Source organism: Ursus americanus, chromosome 8, assembly GCF_024610735.1.
Source record: "Ursus americanus isolate L20-20 chromosome 8, mUrsAme1.1.p, whole genome shotgun sequence".
NCBI classification, from domain to species: Eukaryota; Metazoa; Chordata; class Mammalia; order Carnivora; family Ursidae; genus Ursus; species Ursus americanus.
This window is the reverse complement of record NC_142134.1, coordinates 71588074-71606463: the sequence shown is the minus strand read 5'-3', so window position 1 is coordinate 71606463 and position 18390 is coordinate 71588074. Positions and strand designations below refer to the sequence as shown.

At 45.6% G+C, this 18390-nt stretch overlaps 1 protein-coding gene across 10 annotated transcripts in view; it reads right to left on the bottom strand.

Annotated features, from left to right (window-relative positions):
* Positions 1-410: 410 nt before the first annotated feature.
* The window catches only part of LDB2 (LIM domain binding 2), a 369882-nt gene continuing 351902 nt past the window's right edge, over positions 411-18390 (bottom strand). The window contains exons 6-9 of one of the 10 annotated variants that reach the window (XM_045771474.2): positions 10561-10684; positions 7399-7550; positions 4691-4833; positions 1647-1782 (exon numbers count right to left, since the gene is read on the bottom strand). In XM_045771474.2, coding sequence (XP_045627430.1) covers positions 4729-4833; positions 7399-7550; positions 10561-10684 — 381 coding nt within the window. In that variant the 3' untranslated portion in view covers positions 1647-1782; positions 4691-4728. The other 9 variants (XM_087864259.1, XM_087864258.1, XM_045771473.2 and 6 more) reach the window with 9 other exon arrangements.

Sequence of the window (18390 nt, the reverse complement as noted above, 5' to 3'; positions counted from 1 at the left end):
GAATCCCAACCTAAGACACGTGGCCTCCCTTAGCTTCTCTTTTTCAAATTCCCCTTTCCAGAATTTGCCAAGATGACAAATTAAAATCACCTGACACTTAATACAATAGCCATGGACCTTAAGTAGGGTTGGTTGGTGTAGAGCAAACTCTCAGCGAGTGGAAGCTAAGCTCTTCCACTTGCCAAGCTCTGGAAGCACAAGCTAGATCTTCCTTGCTCAGAGCAGACACTCCCACATCTGCCCAAGTGGACTGCAGTGAGTAGGGAAAGGAATCAGGTTTTACAAAGGATAGCACGGCTTTCACAAGTCCACTCCATATGGTAGGCTGGGCGCTGAATCCAAGCTCCAGACCTCTCATAATCGTGGGCAGATTTCTCCGCCCGTGCTCACAAACAGCCAGACCCACCTGCCTTGGTCATTAACACAGTTTATTATTGGCACACTTATCAGTAAAGCATACATAAAATACAGCTGTTTTATAACACACGGAGCCACTGTGTCTTTACATGTGTGGAAGAACATATTAATATGCAAATGGAAAAATTAGTTCTCTTATAAAGTTTCACATAAATACACTGGAATTGCCCCAAAAGAAAAATCCCCATAAAAGGACCAAGGGAGGGCTTTACAAAATATTATACAAGAAATATACTATGAAAAGAAACAACAGTCAACTCAGATACAATAAAAAACACAAAAAAGTTTCAGATTTATTAAACTGCCCACAAAATTAATGGATTACATGGCTTGAAAAGATTTGGATCAACAGCAATTTTACAAACGCATCAGTTCTCAACGGGCCAGGTAGGTGTCTTTCTTTACATAAAAATCCACCTCCATGTCTTCGATGACAAAAAGACATTTCTTGTTTCAGCACTTGGGCTCAATTGAACCAACTCGGGTTGGAGAACCGATTGACATTAGCTCACCCATAAATTACCCCACTAGGCCCTCTTAGCTGTTACCCAATGAAAGAAAAGGTGAAGAAAAAATAATAATAATAAGGATACACTTAAATTACTGTCCAAAAGCTGATTTTTTTTCTTTTCTTTTTTTACTGAAACAAGAAACTCTCAGATGCAAGTCAAAAAGCAGAAAATATTTTACAATATTAAAAAGTCATCTGTAGTTAGGGTCGGCGTATAATGAGACCCTGAGCACTGAGGGCGTATTGACAATATGGCCTTCGTTGGGTTGGGGCGGCGGGGGCGGGGGTGGGGGGAGGGAGGAGTGTAATTAAGAAACATGTGGTTAACACCGAGCCAGGAGAAGCGCTAGCGTTCGCTCTGGTTTTAATTACGATCAGTGCCAGTATCTGTGTTACCTGCGAAGGCCTCCAGGGAAGGGTCATGTAAGTTTACTGGAATAATCCTCTCAATTCAAAAAGGAAAAAAAAGAAAGAAACTCAAACTCAGATCATTGTGGTTTAGAAACAGGTATTTGCGTGGAAAAGTTTTTATTTCTCTCCTCCTTCCTCTCTCGTAAGCAAGCATCTGCAAGCGTGGGTGTACCCCACGGCCTACTGACGGTGGGTGCAGGTGCGGGTCAGTCTCACTGGGGAGCCTGGGGCGGGGCGTTTTCTGATTTGGTCTCTTGAGCGGCGGGGGGTTTACTGCTCCACGGGCTGCTGTTTCCCAAGGCGGGGGGGCTGTTGAAGTCTTCCTCGTCGTCCACGCCGTTGGCCGCGTCATATTGCGTGTTTTCTAATCTAGTGATTAGCCTTTCGTCCTCGTCCCCAAACTCACCTCCCATCAGAGTTGGCTCTCCTACCACCATCACATCCTGTGAACAGCAGCTGACATTATTACAGGGAAACCTTGGGACAGAGAAGCTCAGCTTAAAACACTAGCGGGAGGAGCTGGAGGGATCTAGGACAGACACACTCGTGTACTGTGCCCCGGGGCCAAGTCTCAAAGTCGGGGGGCCGAGACGCATATTTGATTTCTAGAGGAAATAAACATTGCCTCCTGACGTGGAACAACCACGCGAGTTTATGTCCTTAGTGCGCAGCCTGACACCGGAGAACGAGCAATGCTAGCAATCTGCAGAAATAAAAAAATGGATTTTTCAAAATTAAAAAAATCCACGCTTTTAACTTGCCGACATTGGGGACTTTAGAGAGGGTTGTGGAACCTTCTGCTGGGTGCTTTCCAATACCTCCAAAACTCCGCCACTTTTTATTCGGGGCCTCTGAATGGCTTTGGAAACTAGCAGCCAACGTGGGAAGGATGCAGTTCCACGGTATTCGCGCAACTCATTCCAGATGGCACTCTCTCTGTCCCGAGGACGGTATACATTTTAATTGAAGACAGAATCTCTCTTTTTTCTACTCAGCCAGGCCCTTTTATGCAGCCAATATCCTTGACATTCTGCTACTTAATTATGGTAATTAATTTAGGTAAAGTTTTCGATAAAAACAATGTTCACACTGATTTGACAATTTGCATAGCTAATTAAGTCATTAGCAAAAACTTGCTGATTGCCAACAAGCCCTGAATTTACCATCTGTTATTTCATGGTGCGTGTCACCTATCCCCACACAGGCAACCCTGCCACCAATCTGGGCAGTAAAGAGAACCAGTCTGTCCAGCTGGTACCATAAAAGGAAGATGAAGAGCACTAATTATAATTACATTGATGAAGCTGGTAGTCATCAGAAATGGAAGCGTGCAAGAAGAATCCATCTAATCACTCCTTTAAGTACAAATTGTCCTTCCATGCAAACAAGGAAGCCACCTACTGTAGCCAGGAGCATCGTGGAGGCCACTGCTGTAGCGGCACGGGGACGGGGGAGAAGGACACATACATAGGGCACAGCTCCGGCCTCTTTGTTCAAAGGGGGCCGTCTGGGGTTGTTGGGTGACCTGGGCATGGGACAGGACACCTGTCAGGTGATACTGCTGGGCGGGCTGTGAGCGATAGTCTACTTAAAAGTGCAGTGACTCCCGGAGAGTGTCCAGTGCTGTCGGCTTCTGCCTCTGCTGGAAGAAGCAGGGCTGAGCCCGCTGCTTTTGGACATGGAAGGGTGTGTTTCCTGACAGGGAGGCTAATTGGACAAAATGCCTTGGTAATGGGGCAAAAACTGTCTTCACTGGGAGCAAGAGAGGCTTTCCTGGGAAAGTATAGTAGAATACTGCCTTTGGTCAGGAGAAGGTCCAGTGGGCCCTCCAGTTTCCTTCTAGAAATCTGAGGTGCTGATTGAAGAGAACCCTTAATGGCCGCCTGGTCGATTTTGGAATGGAAAACCCTGATTGATTGATTGATTCCCCGAGAATTAGGGGGAGATCATCCGTGGATTTCCAAACCGTGTTTCCGGACTAATCACTCTTGTGAGCTGACAAACATGATTTTAAAGAGCTCTGTCCCAGGTGAAGTAAATGCCTCCAATACGAATTGGGTAAACTCAGTGATACAGGTGCTGGCGGGGAAATCAGCAGTGTGCTTCAAAGAACGCATCGATTATGCAGCGAAGAGCCAGATGTGACACTGACATGGGGCCGAGGCGAGGTACCACATAGACAGAGACTCTGATTGGCAAGAATACGGACAGGACCGGAGATGAAATGGGCTCTCCAGAGAGGAGGGGATGTTATCGGGTTAGCTGCACTGCCCACTGGGGGTGTCCTGGACAAAAAAGTGCCGCTTGATTACAGGCAATCGGGAGACAGTGCTTATGACGCGGAACAAAGGTAGGGGGAAAGAATAGGGCAAGACTGGGGAGAGGATGACGTGGGTTAATCTCATTTCATGACTTATGCGCAGCACATTTTGGAAGGGTTGGAAAACACATGCGTGAGGTGTCACAAGACAGGAGAAGGGCATAGGGACCGACCACGTGGGTCTGTGTTAGTATTGTGAGTCCAAGGTCATCGAGAGAGGCTGGGACAGTGTAGGGAGGAAGCATAATTTGGAAACAGAGGAGAAAAATCAGAAGGCAGCTTAAGCGTGACATTAGGAAAAGGTCCTCAACACTCCAGGTGCCTTCATCACATCAGAAAAATAATGGTCATTCATGAAAGTACTATGGTAATAGTGATTTGAATCACTCCAAAAGGGGCTGATATTGGCTCGTAGTGTTTGAACAGCTGGAAAAGGTACCCAGGCATAGATCCTTGTCGGCATCCTAAATTTCAGAGAGATGCCACATTTGCCTTTCTGATTAGGAAAGAAAATCCTTAGCTGGATACATAATCCTGTGTGTAGGCGTGTGAGTGATCGATAGACGGCAAACTATGAAAGAGATGTGTGCTGAGGGCTCCTTGTGCACATAGGTACTTGAGGCCGCTTACACAAGTATGCACAGGGCTCCGCCTGGCCCTACTGGACCTGCAGACGAGACGAGGGTTCTCTGCTCAGGCGGTCTCGATTTGTAAGCCTCACACAAAATGGACAGAGACATAGAGCACCTTCTGGGCTGCCTCTCACTAGTGGACGTTGGCTCCATCTGCCCCACCCCCACATCTTTAAAAATCCCCCCAACATTCAACATCAGTAATGAGAGGTGCATTTCCTTCCCATGTCTGCTATCTCGTGTGTCCCAAGGAGGCAGGGCTGGTGTGTCGGAGAGTAACCCAGATGCCCTTGACTCCCCATGAGGCAGACCTCTGCTCCTCGCCGGAGGCCTGGAGGTGCCACCAGCTCTTGCCCATGTCACATCTTCTCACTAATCCCCCGTGCAAGGACCACCAACCTCTGAGGAGGACTGGAAGTGACTCCTTTCAGGGCCCCTCAATGCTTCTCCTTAAATTGGCCAGAAGGGGTCACTGCTGTTGAATGACACAGGTCTCCATCCCTCCCAGGGTTGAGGCTGCAGTTCGGGATCGCTCCTAGCCCCTGCTCATGGAGTGAGAAGCAGAATCCAAGGATTAAACCCTAGCCCTCGCCAGACGCACACGTCGCTGCCATGGCAGCTAGGCGGACCACAGCTGTGGTCTCAGCGGCACATAAAAGCTGGTCATGCCTGTGAACGAGGCAGCCAGGATTGCAGATCACGCTCTATTTTAACAGTAAAATCGGGTCGGTCATTCAGTACACAGGGTTAAAAGATGTGGTCACTACAAGCCAGACGATGCTTATCATTTAATGTCCATCCAACAGAAATGTGCACGTTTTTCCTAACCTGGTTGCCTTTCGCTGCCCCTCTTGGCCCCCTGTAAGTTTTACTCGATGAAAACCTCTTTTAATTGCGTGGTGTGGGGATGGTGCTGAAATTCCGCTCTCACTTTCTAACGGTGTCTTGTTCTCACCGAGTCCAAAGGATGTCCGTTCACTAAGAACCCTCTCGACACAGGGATCCTCCACTAAGATGCAGTTGGTGGGTGGGAGGAAAGGAGCATCAGGGAGCAGAACACACTACGTGCCCTTTAAAATGAAGTGGAAATGCTTCCAGCGAGGCCAGGTGCGCCAAAATGCATGACGCGTACGCCACTCCCTCTTCTACACCTGAGGCTGACCTCACTGATGGACGGCCCGCCAAACCCAGTCTGGGCCTCAAAATCCTATTCAGTGCTAGACCCTGTTAGCTGACACCAGGAGACTGGGGTGGCAGGAGAGAGGAAACCTCCTGGCCATCCCTCGAGTAGACACTGAGCTCTTCAACGACGAGGCCTGGGTTTTTGTTGTCGTTTGTCTGTTTACTCTTGGTATAGTGGGGGGCACGTAGTAGGAGCTCAGAAAACATTTGTTGAACTGCGCTGAATTCTTGCAGCCCCTGTGCCTTTAAGTAGTGATGTCACAGTTCCAGAATTCTCTGGAATGCTCTCTCATTTGCTAGGGGAAACTAACAAATGGTAGTTTCTAAAACTCCAGGAGTAGATGAATAATGGGCTACTTGTGAGCAATTCTGGGTTGATTTATTTATACCAGGCCATTTTCTCTATGCATTTTCCAACTTAACCAGGAGTGGGTCTAACTTATTGGTACCTTAATAAAAAGACTCTGTTTTTCTTCTTTGATTTTTTTTTTTTCCTGATTCTTTAGCCCAGTTCAGAAAACAGAGGTGAGTCTGGCATAATTTAAAGACTATAATTCCTAGCAGTCTTAAAACTAAAATGGTAACTTCCCCACAGGCTGGCCACTCTCTCCATGACCCTTTCTTTCTTGTGCAGTGAGGATGAAAACCATACCCTCTGTCTATGGAAGACAGGAGAAGAGTCCCAGTGGCCCTGGGGATTCTCAGGTACTGATGGCGTTGGTTTTAGCCAAAGAAAATGAACCGATGGAAAGTGGGTAAAAGTAGGTCGGGGACAGATTGAAAGACACATTTAGAAGTAAGTGGAGAAGCCCCATGAAAGAAGGGTCCACTCTCACATGGGGGGAGATGTGAGGACGACAGATCAAGGGGGGAAAATGGTGAGAAAGAGGGAAAAGGTCAAATTGCTTCGGTTGAGGGAAGTAACAAGAAATCGAGCACATTTCCCAAGACATGGTGTCTAGAGGATGTCCATGAAGCACCACGAAATTGTCGGGGCTCAAAGACAGTCAAACGCCTGGTGACGGGGTGGTGTGACTAGGGCAGCAGAGAAGGAGCTCCCGCGAGTAATTGTGGAGGGGACAAGGGACAAGAAATGCTTAGAGGAGCATGAGAATTTAAAAGCGATAAATGGTCTGACACTGGGCTGAGGGATTTGGAGTCAGGAAGGAATTGGACAGACAGGACAGGACTTGAAAATAAAAGTAATAGGAGATGAAGAAGATGAAGAAAGGGCCCACACGGTGTACACTCTTTGGGGACAACCGTCAGCTGTCAGCCTTGGAGTTCAAAGAAGCCCCCTTCACAGTGGCCCATTTCCTTTGTCAAGACCCAGAAATGAAAGGAAGGGTCAAGAGGTCAAGAGAGCTGAGACCAAACCAGGGGCCGACCCTCCCCCTGAGCTCATGAAATGGGTAAAGTGGAATCCACTGAGCTGCATTTTGAGTGGCTGGGAGTTAATTACCTGAGTCTTAAAATACGAAGGGACACCCATGTTGGGAAGGCCCAATCCAATTACAATATGGAGCCTGAACGCCGGGAGCTAGTTTCCAGTGGAGCACAGGGTCTCCAGCGATGGTGCCGAGAGCCCCTTCTATGCCACCAGGCATTGCTGCTAAGTGATATTTTAATTAAACCTTAAGTGACATATCTCCTGTCTGTGACTCTGACGGCTTTTTAATTCAGGTCCCTACGCAGCACAGACTCTTAATATTCCTTTCTAATTCCCAGGTTGCAAGGGAAGGTTTCCATGGCAGAGCTCCTCCCTCCCATTCTTGCCCTCCCCTGCCCTGGCCTTGCCCTCCCCCGCCCCCGCCCCCAACCTGCCCGGAACGCGTTGGCAGCTCAAGGAGGCTTTCACGTGGGCCCCTGCAGGTGGAAGACAGGCAAAGGCAGGATTTCAGGCCTAAAAGGAAAGCGAGACTTACAGGTACCTGACTGGACAGACTCAGGTTGGCGGCTGGCGTCTTCTTCTTGCTGCCGGTGCTGTTGGCGTTGTTCCCGGCACTGCTGTTGGAAGTGCTGCTGGTGGAGTTTTTCCTTTTTCTCCGTTTGGTTGTCGGCTGCCTTGTGGGTTCTGCTGCACAGTGGAAAATGGACGGAGGATCAGTTCCGGGGCGACGGTCAGAATACCGCCCTCCCAAGAGGCTGCGCTTGGGAATTGAAAAAACTAGACTCTAAATTGTTTCCATTTCTTTTAACTTTACACAAAGTAAAGGGAGGAAGCGGTTGTTCTATTTTTAGCACAAAATGTGCTCAACCCTCTTCTTTGGCATCTAGATAGAATGATTTGTGTTTCGTTGTGTTTTGCTGATGTTATATGTGTGTCTGGAATCTATTAATATATTTTAAGGGCCAGCCACAAATACCACTTTTACAGTTGAGGTAAAAATATGATTACCATTACAAAATTGAGGAATACATTTTTCTCCGGACTGTCGTTTCTTTAGAGCGAAAGCAGGGCCCTGGATTCCCTTGGGGGGCAGGGAGGGGGCCTCTGAGGTATGAGAGAAAGGATGCAACCAAGCTAAGGGGGTGAACCTGTGTAGTAGCCGTGTCTGCGGGCTTGACCCCTGGACACGTGTACTCGCATATCACGCCTGGAGGTGCTCAAGTGCGAAGAGGAGGAAGCATGAGTTCTGTCAGCCACGGGGTCCCAAGCTCTGTATGGTTCTCAGGCTGCATGGTTGGGAGCCCAGTGTTTAGAGAATGCTACTAATTTCAACGTTCCTGGCGGGAAAATGTCTTAATGTGCCATGGCCAGCATATTCATGAAGGGGAACTTGGTCTTTTCAAGAAAGTCCTGTTTAGAAACAGAGGAAAATATTTTGCCCCAGCTGAATGGGTAACGTCTTCTTGGAAGCACAGGGATCCGTGGTGAAGTGGGTCAGATGAATATTTATTTATATATCTCGTAGTGAGTGTTACCGACTGTTTTCATGTTCTTCATGGTTTCTATGTCATGACTATCTTATATTCATAACAACTCTATTCATTAGATACTGTACTAATCTGTGCTTTGTAAATGAGAAATCTTAAACTTTTTCCAGGCAGTTACTCAGTCGGAAATGGTATGTAAGAGCATCCTTTTTGCTAACCCTAGTCTTGACCCAACTCTGATGGAGAGACAGTGAGCTAGGGCCATACTGGAACCAAGTGAGAGGGCCTTATGGCGTTTTCTTAAAATACCTATGCTGCTTCTGATGGGCGATGGGCAGGATCTCCTTTAAGGCTCATTTCAAAGACCCCATAGTCCACCAAATTATCCCTGACTTTTGAGGAAGAAGGGGATTGTGTTCCTATTTATATGCCATTTTTTTTCTTTCATGAATATTTTGTCTCTTATGTTCAAAGATTTTCATCAAAGGGCCTAGCATGTCTATCCACAGAGAGCTATGGGCGCTTGTCCTGAGGTTGGGGAAACAGGAAATAGGATTGTTTCAGCCCCTGGTGCCAGAAAAGAGTTGAGTGACACATTCAAAGTCAAGCAAATCCTCGGTTCCCCTAACAAACATCTTCTTTCTTTACCTCAAGAATTAAAATCGGCTACTTTTTTTTTTTTGTATCTGTACTCCCTTTGTGAAATTTGTATCTGTACTCCCTTTGTGAAATTTGGGGGAATATACCTAAATCGCATACTCTGGATTACTCCCATTGGCAGCAGGTAGTTGAGGTAATAGAGTCATGAACTCTGGAGATGCAAACACCTATTGTGACACAGACCTCTTTCACTGATCAGCTATGAGACCGTCTTTGGCAAATTACTACTTAAATCTCAGGCCCTGTATATTTAAAATGGAAGTAACATTAAATACCTCATAAGGTTATTGTGAGGATTCAGAAAGAGAATGGGAGGTCTGGGAGGGCTGGGATTTCTGACTGTTTTATTTGGTGCTGTACCCCTAGTGACTGGAACAGAGCCTGGCACCTAGTAGGGGTTCGATCAATAACTACTGAATGAATGATTGAGTTACTAAATAATATATAATTTATATATGCATATTATATATGCATATGTTGGAAAAAATAGGTTCTCAAAGCATTTATTGAGTGAAATATCTTTCCCATAAAGCCTTATTGATATTGAAAGAGAAAATAATCTAAGCACATTCAATAGATTTAAAAAATAATGTTCCAAATGTCTAAAATTCTTCTAAGACAGGGATATAACTATTCCATGTAAAATGATGCTCGTTTTCTCAGATTTCTAAATATGTACTTGGTTAAATCTACTATATTCATTTCACATAAAATGCCTGGCCCATTACCAGTGGAAGGTGACCATTCTATTTTGTGATTCAGAAAGCTATGTGCTTCGTGTTAATAATTACTCTTTATAAAAATAATTTTTAGCGAACGGATACGTTTTGCTTTTATGATCAATGAGGCTCGACACACCCCTGGGAGTAAAAATGTATTAGATAGAAGGACAATTAATGATGACAGGAAGCAGTAATTTCAGAGCCCCAGCAGGAGACTATAGTATCTAAACTGCCTTCTAAGGCAGTGAGGAAAATGGAATCTTTTATGTGTTCTCTTCATGATCAGAGTACCCTTTGATATTAGATCTATCTTTAAAAAGGGAGCAAATTTATTTATTTATTTATTTATTTATTTATTTATTTATTTATTTATTTATTTCCTTCTTTCCTTTTCCCCTTCCACCCTCCCTCCCTCCCTCCCTTCCTTCCCATAATTTCTATCATTCTCAACAACAACGAAAAAGCATACAACCCCCCCCCCCCACCAAAACCAAGCAAACTAACAATGGACCATGAGAAGACATCAGTCTTGTCCAGTGGAACAGCAACTGGACTGGGAGACAGGAAACCTCGCTTCTGATTTTGGCTTTGCCAATGATCTAACATCAAATAAATCAATTGACTTTTCTGGGTTTCAGTTGCTGAGACTGTAGATGATTCCTAAGGATGCTTGTACTTCACAAATTCAACATCCCCAAGTCCAAATATCCGTAAGAAACTACTCTTCCTGACAAATTTATGATTCCTTCCTCCCTTTTAACATCACTTCATCCCCAAAAGAGGCCTCAGCAAATGCATTTAGAACAAGAGCGAAGAACGAGCTCGTACCTGGGGGTGCCACCATCCGCTGCCACTTCTGAAATAAGCAGGTCTTCAGGCAGTCTCGTGGACTGAGGTTGTAAGTTTTATGTCTCGACATCAGTTCCTGCATTGGCTCCAGTATTACACACAACTGCGAAAAGTTCAAAGACATCGGTGTCTCACTACTTGATAATATTATTTGCAATAAATAACGTTAACAGCTGGAAACAATTAGAAAGCTCAAAGGTACTTTTCTTTTCTTCCCTGGTTTTGATTTTCTTTGTGCAAGTTTGGAGGAAAAGAAATATTACCAACACTTGATAATGCCCACCTAATTTACTATTATTTATAATACCATATTATAGCTGAATGTGATTTACACACACACACACACACACACACACACACACATCCAGAGACACATTCCGTACAAACTGTTGGGCGGATATATGGAGCTCTATTCTGAATTCAAATGATTCTCTCTGGTTAAAGAAAAAAGCTCTCTTCCATGGCGCACAGCATGCTCTGATTTCTACTCTGGTTGCTGCCGTTGTTCCTGTTTGTACAACCTCACACTGCGAGTTACAATGCTGGTTTATGTAGATTACGTGGCAGTGAAAGCCATCTTTTAAACTGAGGAGAACAAAGTGGCAAGTACAAGTACTTTTTTGATCCTAATTCTTATCAAGGCCCACGATGAGCACTATTTTATTTTTATTCATGTACTCATTTGTATTTTACACATAATGATAATGTCAGAAACATATGCCGACATCAGTTCAGAGTGGGAGATTTCTCTGTGGCTCTGTACACGGTTGCTTTCTTCCCTCCTTTGGTTCGATTTTTCGGATTTACTTTGGTCCAAGACATCTGATGACAAAGATTAATGAATGAAACAAGAAGGTAAATCCATTTAGGATTGCCTTGAACTTTTCTGAATTCCTTCTCAGTTGGAAGCTCATCAGACTACTGCTGCACTGAGAGTGTTCTATCTAAGAAGACAAAGACCACAACACAGCCGTACACATATTGGCAAAGCACCCTTCCATGTGGAAAAACAGCATTTCATTATAGAAGGCAGATGTGGCTTCATCGCCCATCTTTCTTACCACTCCCTTCCCTTCTGTCATTACACAGAGGACATGCTGCTTTTTGTCCAATGGATTCCCTTTACTTCGAATTCTTCCCTCCCCTCTTCTTGGCTAATGCCCACTCATCCTTGAAGACAAGGCTTCTTCTTCTCTTTCACCTTCCTCTCCAGGTTGTGCACCTCTCCCTATGCAGGCTGAACTGGGTGCCTCCCTACGGTTCTCCCGTGGCACCCAACCCTTTCTGCTCTATGAACTCACTCCTCCATGCATTGTAACCCTCTGCTTCCAAGTCTCTTTTCTATTTGAACTTGAACTCTTTGAATGCCCAGACTGTGCCTTTTTTCTCTGCTTTCTTAGCTTTGGCTCGAGTGAATGGATGCATTTAAGGTGTCCTTATAAAGACCGGAAGATCTTTCCATGCCAATGTTCCTGAAAGTATGGTCTAAGGAATACTTCCATCAGAACCAAATTAGTTGATTATTAAAAATACAGACTTCCAGGCTGTTCTCCTTCTGTTTCACTGGGTCTGGAGCTAGGGTCCTGAATCTGCCTGTTGGAAAGCATGCTCCTGTCTAATTCTGATACATTCTACTGAAGTTTGAGGTCTGCTGTCTTACATATGCAGGGCAGCAAGACGTGCCAATTCCCCATGGTTTCCAGTTTGAATTCCACTTTTTTCTCATTTAACCCCACTTGCCCATGCTCTTCCTCTCTTCTCAAGCCTAGGCATGATAATCAAGATTACCTTCATCTAGAAAAATTTCTCTGCTCTTTTTACCTATCGATGATCTAAACTTGGCCCAAACCACTAACTCCATTGACAGGACAACTGTAATCTCTTTCCCACTGCAGTTTCTCAGGAAGAAAAGAGCAAGAGTTCGAAGCCTGAATGACACAAGTACAATGCGAGCCAAAGAGACAAAGCCACTCAACCCTAGTGAATCAGGCTGTCAGGTAATGAGATCGGGGTTAGTTATGGGGTATCTTCAGTCTTGACTCTCTTCTTGCTTACTTTGGAATCCTTGCTGAAACTTAAAACGTTGGTAAGGAAGATCCCACGAAAGAGAGGGAAGTCTTGTGCAGTTCACTCCTCATTCCCACACCGTGAAGACTGGGTGTGTATATTCCTCAAGAATTCCTCACTGGAAATCGAAGTCTGTGCCCGCTGTAGGCAGCCTCAGGTCTGCCCCAGCCCCTGATGCTCACCAGTCCAAACAGAGGGAGGGATTCACAGTCATCTCCACAAACAGAGACAAGAGTGGATTATGCACCAAAGGAGAACCACTGCTGGATTCAGACAGGGTCAGAAGATGTTTGCCTCTTGTTAAACCAGGTTAGTCAGTAAAGGTTTCAGGGAAATTCTAAGGAGTAGAAAAACTTTTGTTTGTTTGTTTGTTTTTGTTTTTGAAATTAAAATAACAAAGTTAGGTTTTCAACCATTTCCTTTGGCCCATTCCCCATTTTTGAGAAATGGGCTTACCGTGCATATAAAATACATGGATGGAGTAGGGCAAGCATGGGCTTAGAAACCAAGAGGTCTAGGTGTGGATTTTAACTCTGTCACTAGGTGTGCATCCTTAGCGGAGCCCCTTAAGAGTGCTGGGTCTCAGTTTCACCTGTAAGACAATACCTATCTTGCACATCGTTGTGAGAATTTGAGACAACATGTCTGACACATCAGAATCCAACGAACAGTAGATATTATGTTTCTATATTAGCAAAAACAGCACAGATTGTGAAACAAGTGACATTTCTATGACTTTAAATCAACAAGCATTTATAGAGCTTCTTCCTAAGTGTCAGGCACTCTGCTTTGGTGCCGGGGACATAATGAGGAGGACAACATAATCTCTGTCCTCAGTGAGTATACAGCCCCCTTCAGAGTGATTTAAGCATATTAGGAAAACGACTCTGGTTTACACATCAAGCATCTTTGGCAATCACATGTTTATGAAGCAAGTATTTTCATTACGTGACAATTTGGATGGCAGAAGTGACCTCTGTGGCCCCGGAAGGGCAGTGGGCATCGAATATACCAGCACACAGGTCAGCTGCATTTTTCGTGAGAACCTGTGAGCTCATTATCTACTTCTTTCTTGGGGGTGGGGTGGGGAGGGCTTTCCTCCCTGGGTTTTGGGCAGCCCTTTTTTCAGGTGCTAATTCTCAGAATGTATCCCTTCCCCTTTAATGTAAAAATATCTTCCCATTGCTGTAACCCACCCCAAAGGAGTTCCTGTCTCTGAATACTAATCAGGAATCCCCAAAGCCATTTTTCTTCCAGAGGAGGGTTCCCAGGCTGGAGAGGCAGCTTTCCCCTGGAATCGGGTGTGCACAGGAGCTGCTGCGGGGCGTGCTGGCTTTGCTGGGCTGTGTGCTGTAGGTGGCAGAACTAACTCAGACAAGAGCCTGCCTTCTCAGGCATTGAGCCAGCGCAGTTTGGCAACAGCCAAGGCCTGGGGCGTTCTGAAATGAGATCAGGAAGATGGCTGGGGGAGTGGGTTCCCGCAGTCACTAGCCAGTTCCTTCTGGAGCCAGGATTCCTGCTGTCCCTGGGGTCTCAGACCCCCCTTGAGAATCTGGTGAAGGCTACGCAGCCTCTCTTTCAAAGTTTGTACAAAAAATCTGGAGGTTTATGAATCCTCTTATATCCCCACCCATTGACTCTAAGTAAAGAGTTCCCTGTTTGTCATAAGTATAAACCAGGCTACATGTCTTTTCCTCCATGCTACACACACACACACACACACACACACACACACACACACACACAGAGGCATGCACACATCAGTCAAATGCATATTAATGGAGCTAAGCATAATAACACAGAGTCTTTTGATTTAAAGGAACAACTGTATCTGCAGAGTTGGGCCTGCTACGAAGTTCTCAGCAGACCAGTCCCTTTCCCTGACAAGGAAGGCCTCAGCATTTCTGCGATGTCTGTGGCAAGCTGCATGCAGGGCTGCCACTTAGTTGGGCTTCGTCCTGCACTGGTGTTGGGGGATGCCAGGAGGAATTCTAGAACACTCTGGAAGGGGCATGAGTTAGCGAGGCCTGAGATCTCATTTTGAGTATGAAGCTCCTGAATGTGTCGTCCCTGCCAGGTCTGTGTAGGATCCTAAAGAAAGCTATTGCCCATGCCAGCAAAGCTGCAAGTACACCTTTCTGCAGGTTTCGTGAGAGCTGTAAGCTAGCTTGATGCTGCTATGCTTCTGACTTCATTTTCTGGGATTCTGGCCCCAGCACTGACCCTTTGGTATGGAACCCAAACCTGAAATTACAACAGCAACTTGCTGAGTGATTACAAGGATAGGTGGATGAAAGATGGATGGACGGATGGATGGGTGGATGGATGGATGGGTGGGTGGATAATAAACAGATTGGCCAGCTTTACAGCAAGGAGTCATTTGCTAATAGCAGACAAATAAAACCTTGTCTTGGGGGCTTAGAGGTGATGTATTTGTCCATGTGCTAAATAACCGATTACCTCCCCTGTGCAGAGGCTTTGCACAAATGCACATGTGTGTACCCAATTACTATATGTCCAGGCCAAGCAGGAAGGTCTCAGCTCATCCTGGGACTTTTCGTAGTAACAAAGGGCCTTGCAAATGTAGACAGTATTGTGTTTGGCTTTGTTTTCATCTGACAGTTCTCCTGGAGAAATCTGATTCTCCTTAGCTGTATGTTCACACTTATTCTCCTTGCTCAACTCCTTGCCCAATCCCAGGTCCAGAAACAGGTGATGCTTGTCAGAGTTGGCTCTGGCCTATGAAAAAGCTGATGCCCTGGGGCTGGCATTTGGCTAACTCCCAAACCAAGGTCCTGTCTACTGCCAACATTTTGATTCGATCTTTTCCAGCTGACGGATGACATCGCTGAGCTCGAGCCGCCTGTTCGGCGGGTGTAGGTTTGCCCGGGGTTACTCTTGCAATACCAGCCAGGCCTTTGCTCATGTTGTCCTTCTGGCCTAGAAGATCGCCCCTCTCTCCCAGCCCTTTTAACCAGAGGTTGGCAAGCTATGGCCTGTGGGCTGAGTATGGCCACGCTTACGTAATGTTGGTAGCCGCTTTTGTGGTATACCACCAGAGCTGAATAGTGGTGACAGAGTTCCCATAGCCCACAGACCTGAAAATATTTTCTATCTGGCCTTTCACAGAAAGGTTGCTGACCTCTGTTCTAAACCGGTGCTGTTCAACGTAGGTGGTCTGCAAACGATTTGTTGTGTTTCTCTGACAGGAGAAGCAGCTTGAGGCCCAGTATAATTTAGTTCACTGCTTCCTGCACTGAGGAAGTCTTATGTCAAAAAAAAGAAGTCAGAGGAACTAAACAATGTGTTCAACCACGTATAGTCAATTCACATTCCAGAGCAAGCTTCCTCGTCCTGTCGTGGATCACTGAGAGTTTACAGTCTGACACTGGCCTGCAAACCACATTTGAATCTCACCAATATGACTGTTAATGGCCTCCAAGGTCCAGCTCAAAGCCCCCATCTGTCTCTGACCATGCCCACCGCAAGGGACCCCTGCTTCTATTGCATTTATTACTAATCTAGGTACAGCCCATCGTTTATATTTGCATTGGGAATATTCCTTTCTTGTGGACTTGTTTCATCTTATCTACAGCAAGCCATATTTCACTTTTCTCTCCCTTCTATTTAACACCGTATTAGGCATACTCAAATATTTGCTGAGTCGTAACTTAATAATCACCACGGAGTATGTAACCTATGCCTGTCCCTGGAGTATGTACCTGACATATATTATATCATTAACCCTCCCCAGGTCCTGGCTCACTTTTACAGGTGAGGAAACTCAAACTCACAGCCATTAAATCACCTAGAGTGATTCATATAATGTAGCCAAGGTTTTACAACCATGTGAAGGGCAAGGAAGAAGTTCACAGTCAAGTCTGCCTGGTTGCAGCGCTGTGTTCTCAACTAACTGCTCTGTTGTCTACCTCTCTAACTAGGAGTGGCTTAAATCGCTGCTAAGATATCGAGTTTAAAGGCTCTCGTGTTTGTATTGCTCCCTGTGCACGGTTTGACCTGTATGGAGAGATGAATGGTGCAGGCTCTGGAACCAGATTCATGTGGGTTCAAACCCCAAGACTGCCGTTTACGAACAGCGTGTTCTTGGCCAAGAACTGCAGCCTCTCTGAATCTCTTCATCTGTGAAATGGGGATAATGATACTTACCTCTGATAGTTTGAAACAACATATAGAAATAATGCAATGCCTGGAACAAGGTCAGCGCTCAAAGGAAGGAAACTGGTATGATGATAAATACTGGCCGCATCAGTGGCTCTCTGCGGAGCCTGGAGATCGATGTGTGATGTGATCGGTTAGCTAGGGACTAAATCATTTGGTCTCCTTGAGACTTAGGGGTCACTAGATAATACTCCAAGGGATGGTAATTAGGCCAACAGTTACATTGCATGTTAGTGGCTAATGTCTCTAATAAAAATCCATCTTTAGAATCCAGTGATAAATACAAAATTTTCAAATCCATAAACCAGAGTTCTTCCCCCCCCCCCATAACTTACTCCTCTGGCTGAATCTGAATTAAAAAGGTATCAGAGTGTTGGGGGTGATTAAAAAACTAACTCTTATCTAATAAAGGTGAAGGAGGATCTCCTAATTAAGAAACACCTCACGGAAAGAGACTTTACATTAAAACAATAGAAAGACACACAGAATCTAAAAGAAACACAAAACAAAACAAAGCAAAATAAATAGATAATCACACCGAGAAACTGATAAGAATGAATAACAGGCATCCGCAGGAGTAAAACCCAGTCTGCCTCAGAGGACGGAAAACAAGAGAGAAGGAAATGCTTTCCCTCAGAAGCGATGCAATTCTGAAACATCAGATTATGATTTGGGTTTATTTCCTGATAGGATTAAAGGTAGATTGGTTGTCAAATTCAAAACATCCTCTTTTTTTTTTTTTTTTTTTAAAGATTTTATTTATTTATGTGACAGAGAGACAGCCAGCGAGAGAGGGAACACAGCAGGGGGAGTGGGAGAGGAAGAAGCAGGCTCATAGCGGAGGAGCCTGATGTGGGACTCGATCCCAGATCGCCAGGATCACGCCCTGAGCCGAAGGCAGACGCTTTAACGACTGCGCTACCCAGGCGCCCCAAAACATCCTCTTTTTTATCTGAAGATTCAACCAGGGGAGCCTTTGCCTTTTCTCAATTGTTTTGCAAATTGATTACTGGGGAAAGTGATCGCATCCCACCCTGGAGACACAGCCCTCTTCTGCTGTGGGAGAGGAGGGCGGTGGGGCGGAGGAGCTGGCTTTGCCTTGGGGCAGCTGCCACTTCAGGAACCATCCTTCCTTCCGCGGACTGAGCAGGCCATGCACGTGCATTTCGGTATCTGTGCCTTGATCTCAATGTCAAGGCTCCCAGAAAGGACTCCTCTATGTGACCACTGGCTGCTTTTCTGACCACCCCCACGAGAGAAGGGCTGGGGCTGTTGTCCTGAGCTACGGAGACCCCGTCGCACGAGCCAGGCTCAATGTTTCTGCTGTACCTGTCAGGCCAACAGACAGTTCAAAACCTTGAAGTACATTCTCTTTCCTTCTGACCCTATGGACCGCATTTTTCCACCACATCTTTTGATACGGGCGTCCCTTTCCATAGTGCCCTGGTTATTTGTCTGTTCACTCTTAGACCCACCCCTTCCTTCCAGCTCTGTATTGCAGAGGACAGACCCTTGCACACTATTTGCCGGCTCTTTCGCCAACCTTCTTCGGAAGAGGTTTGG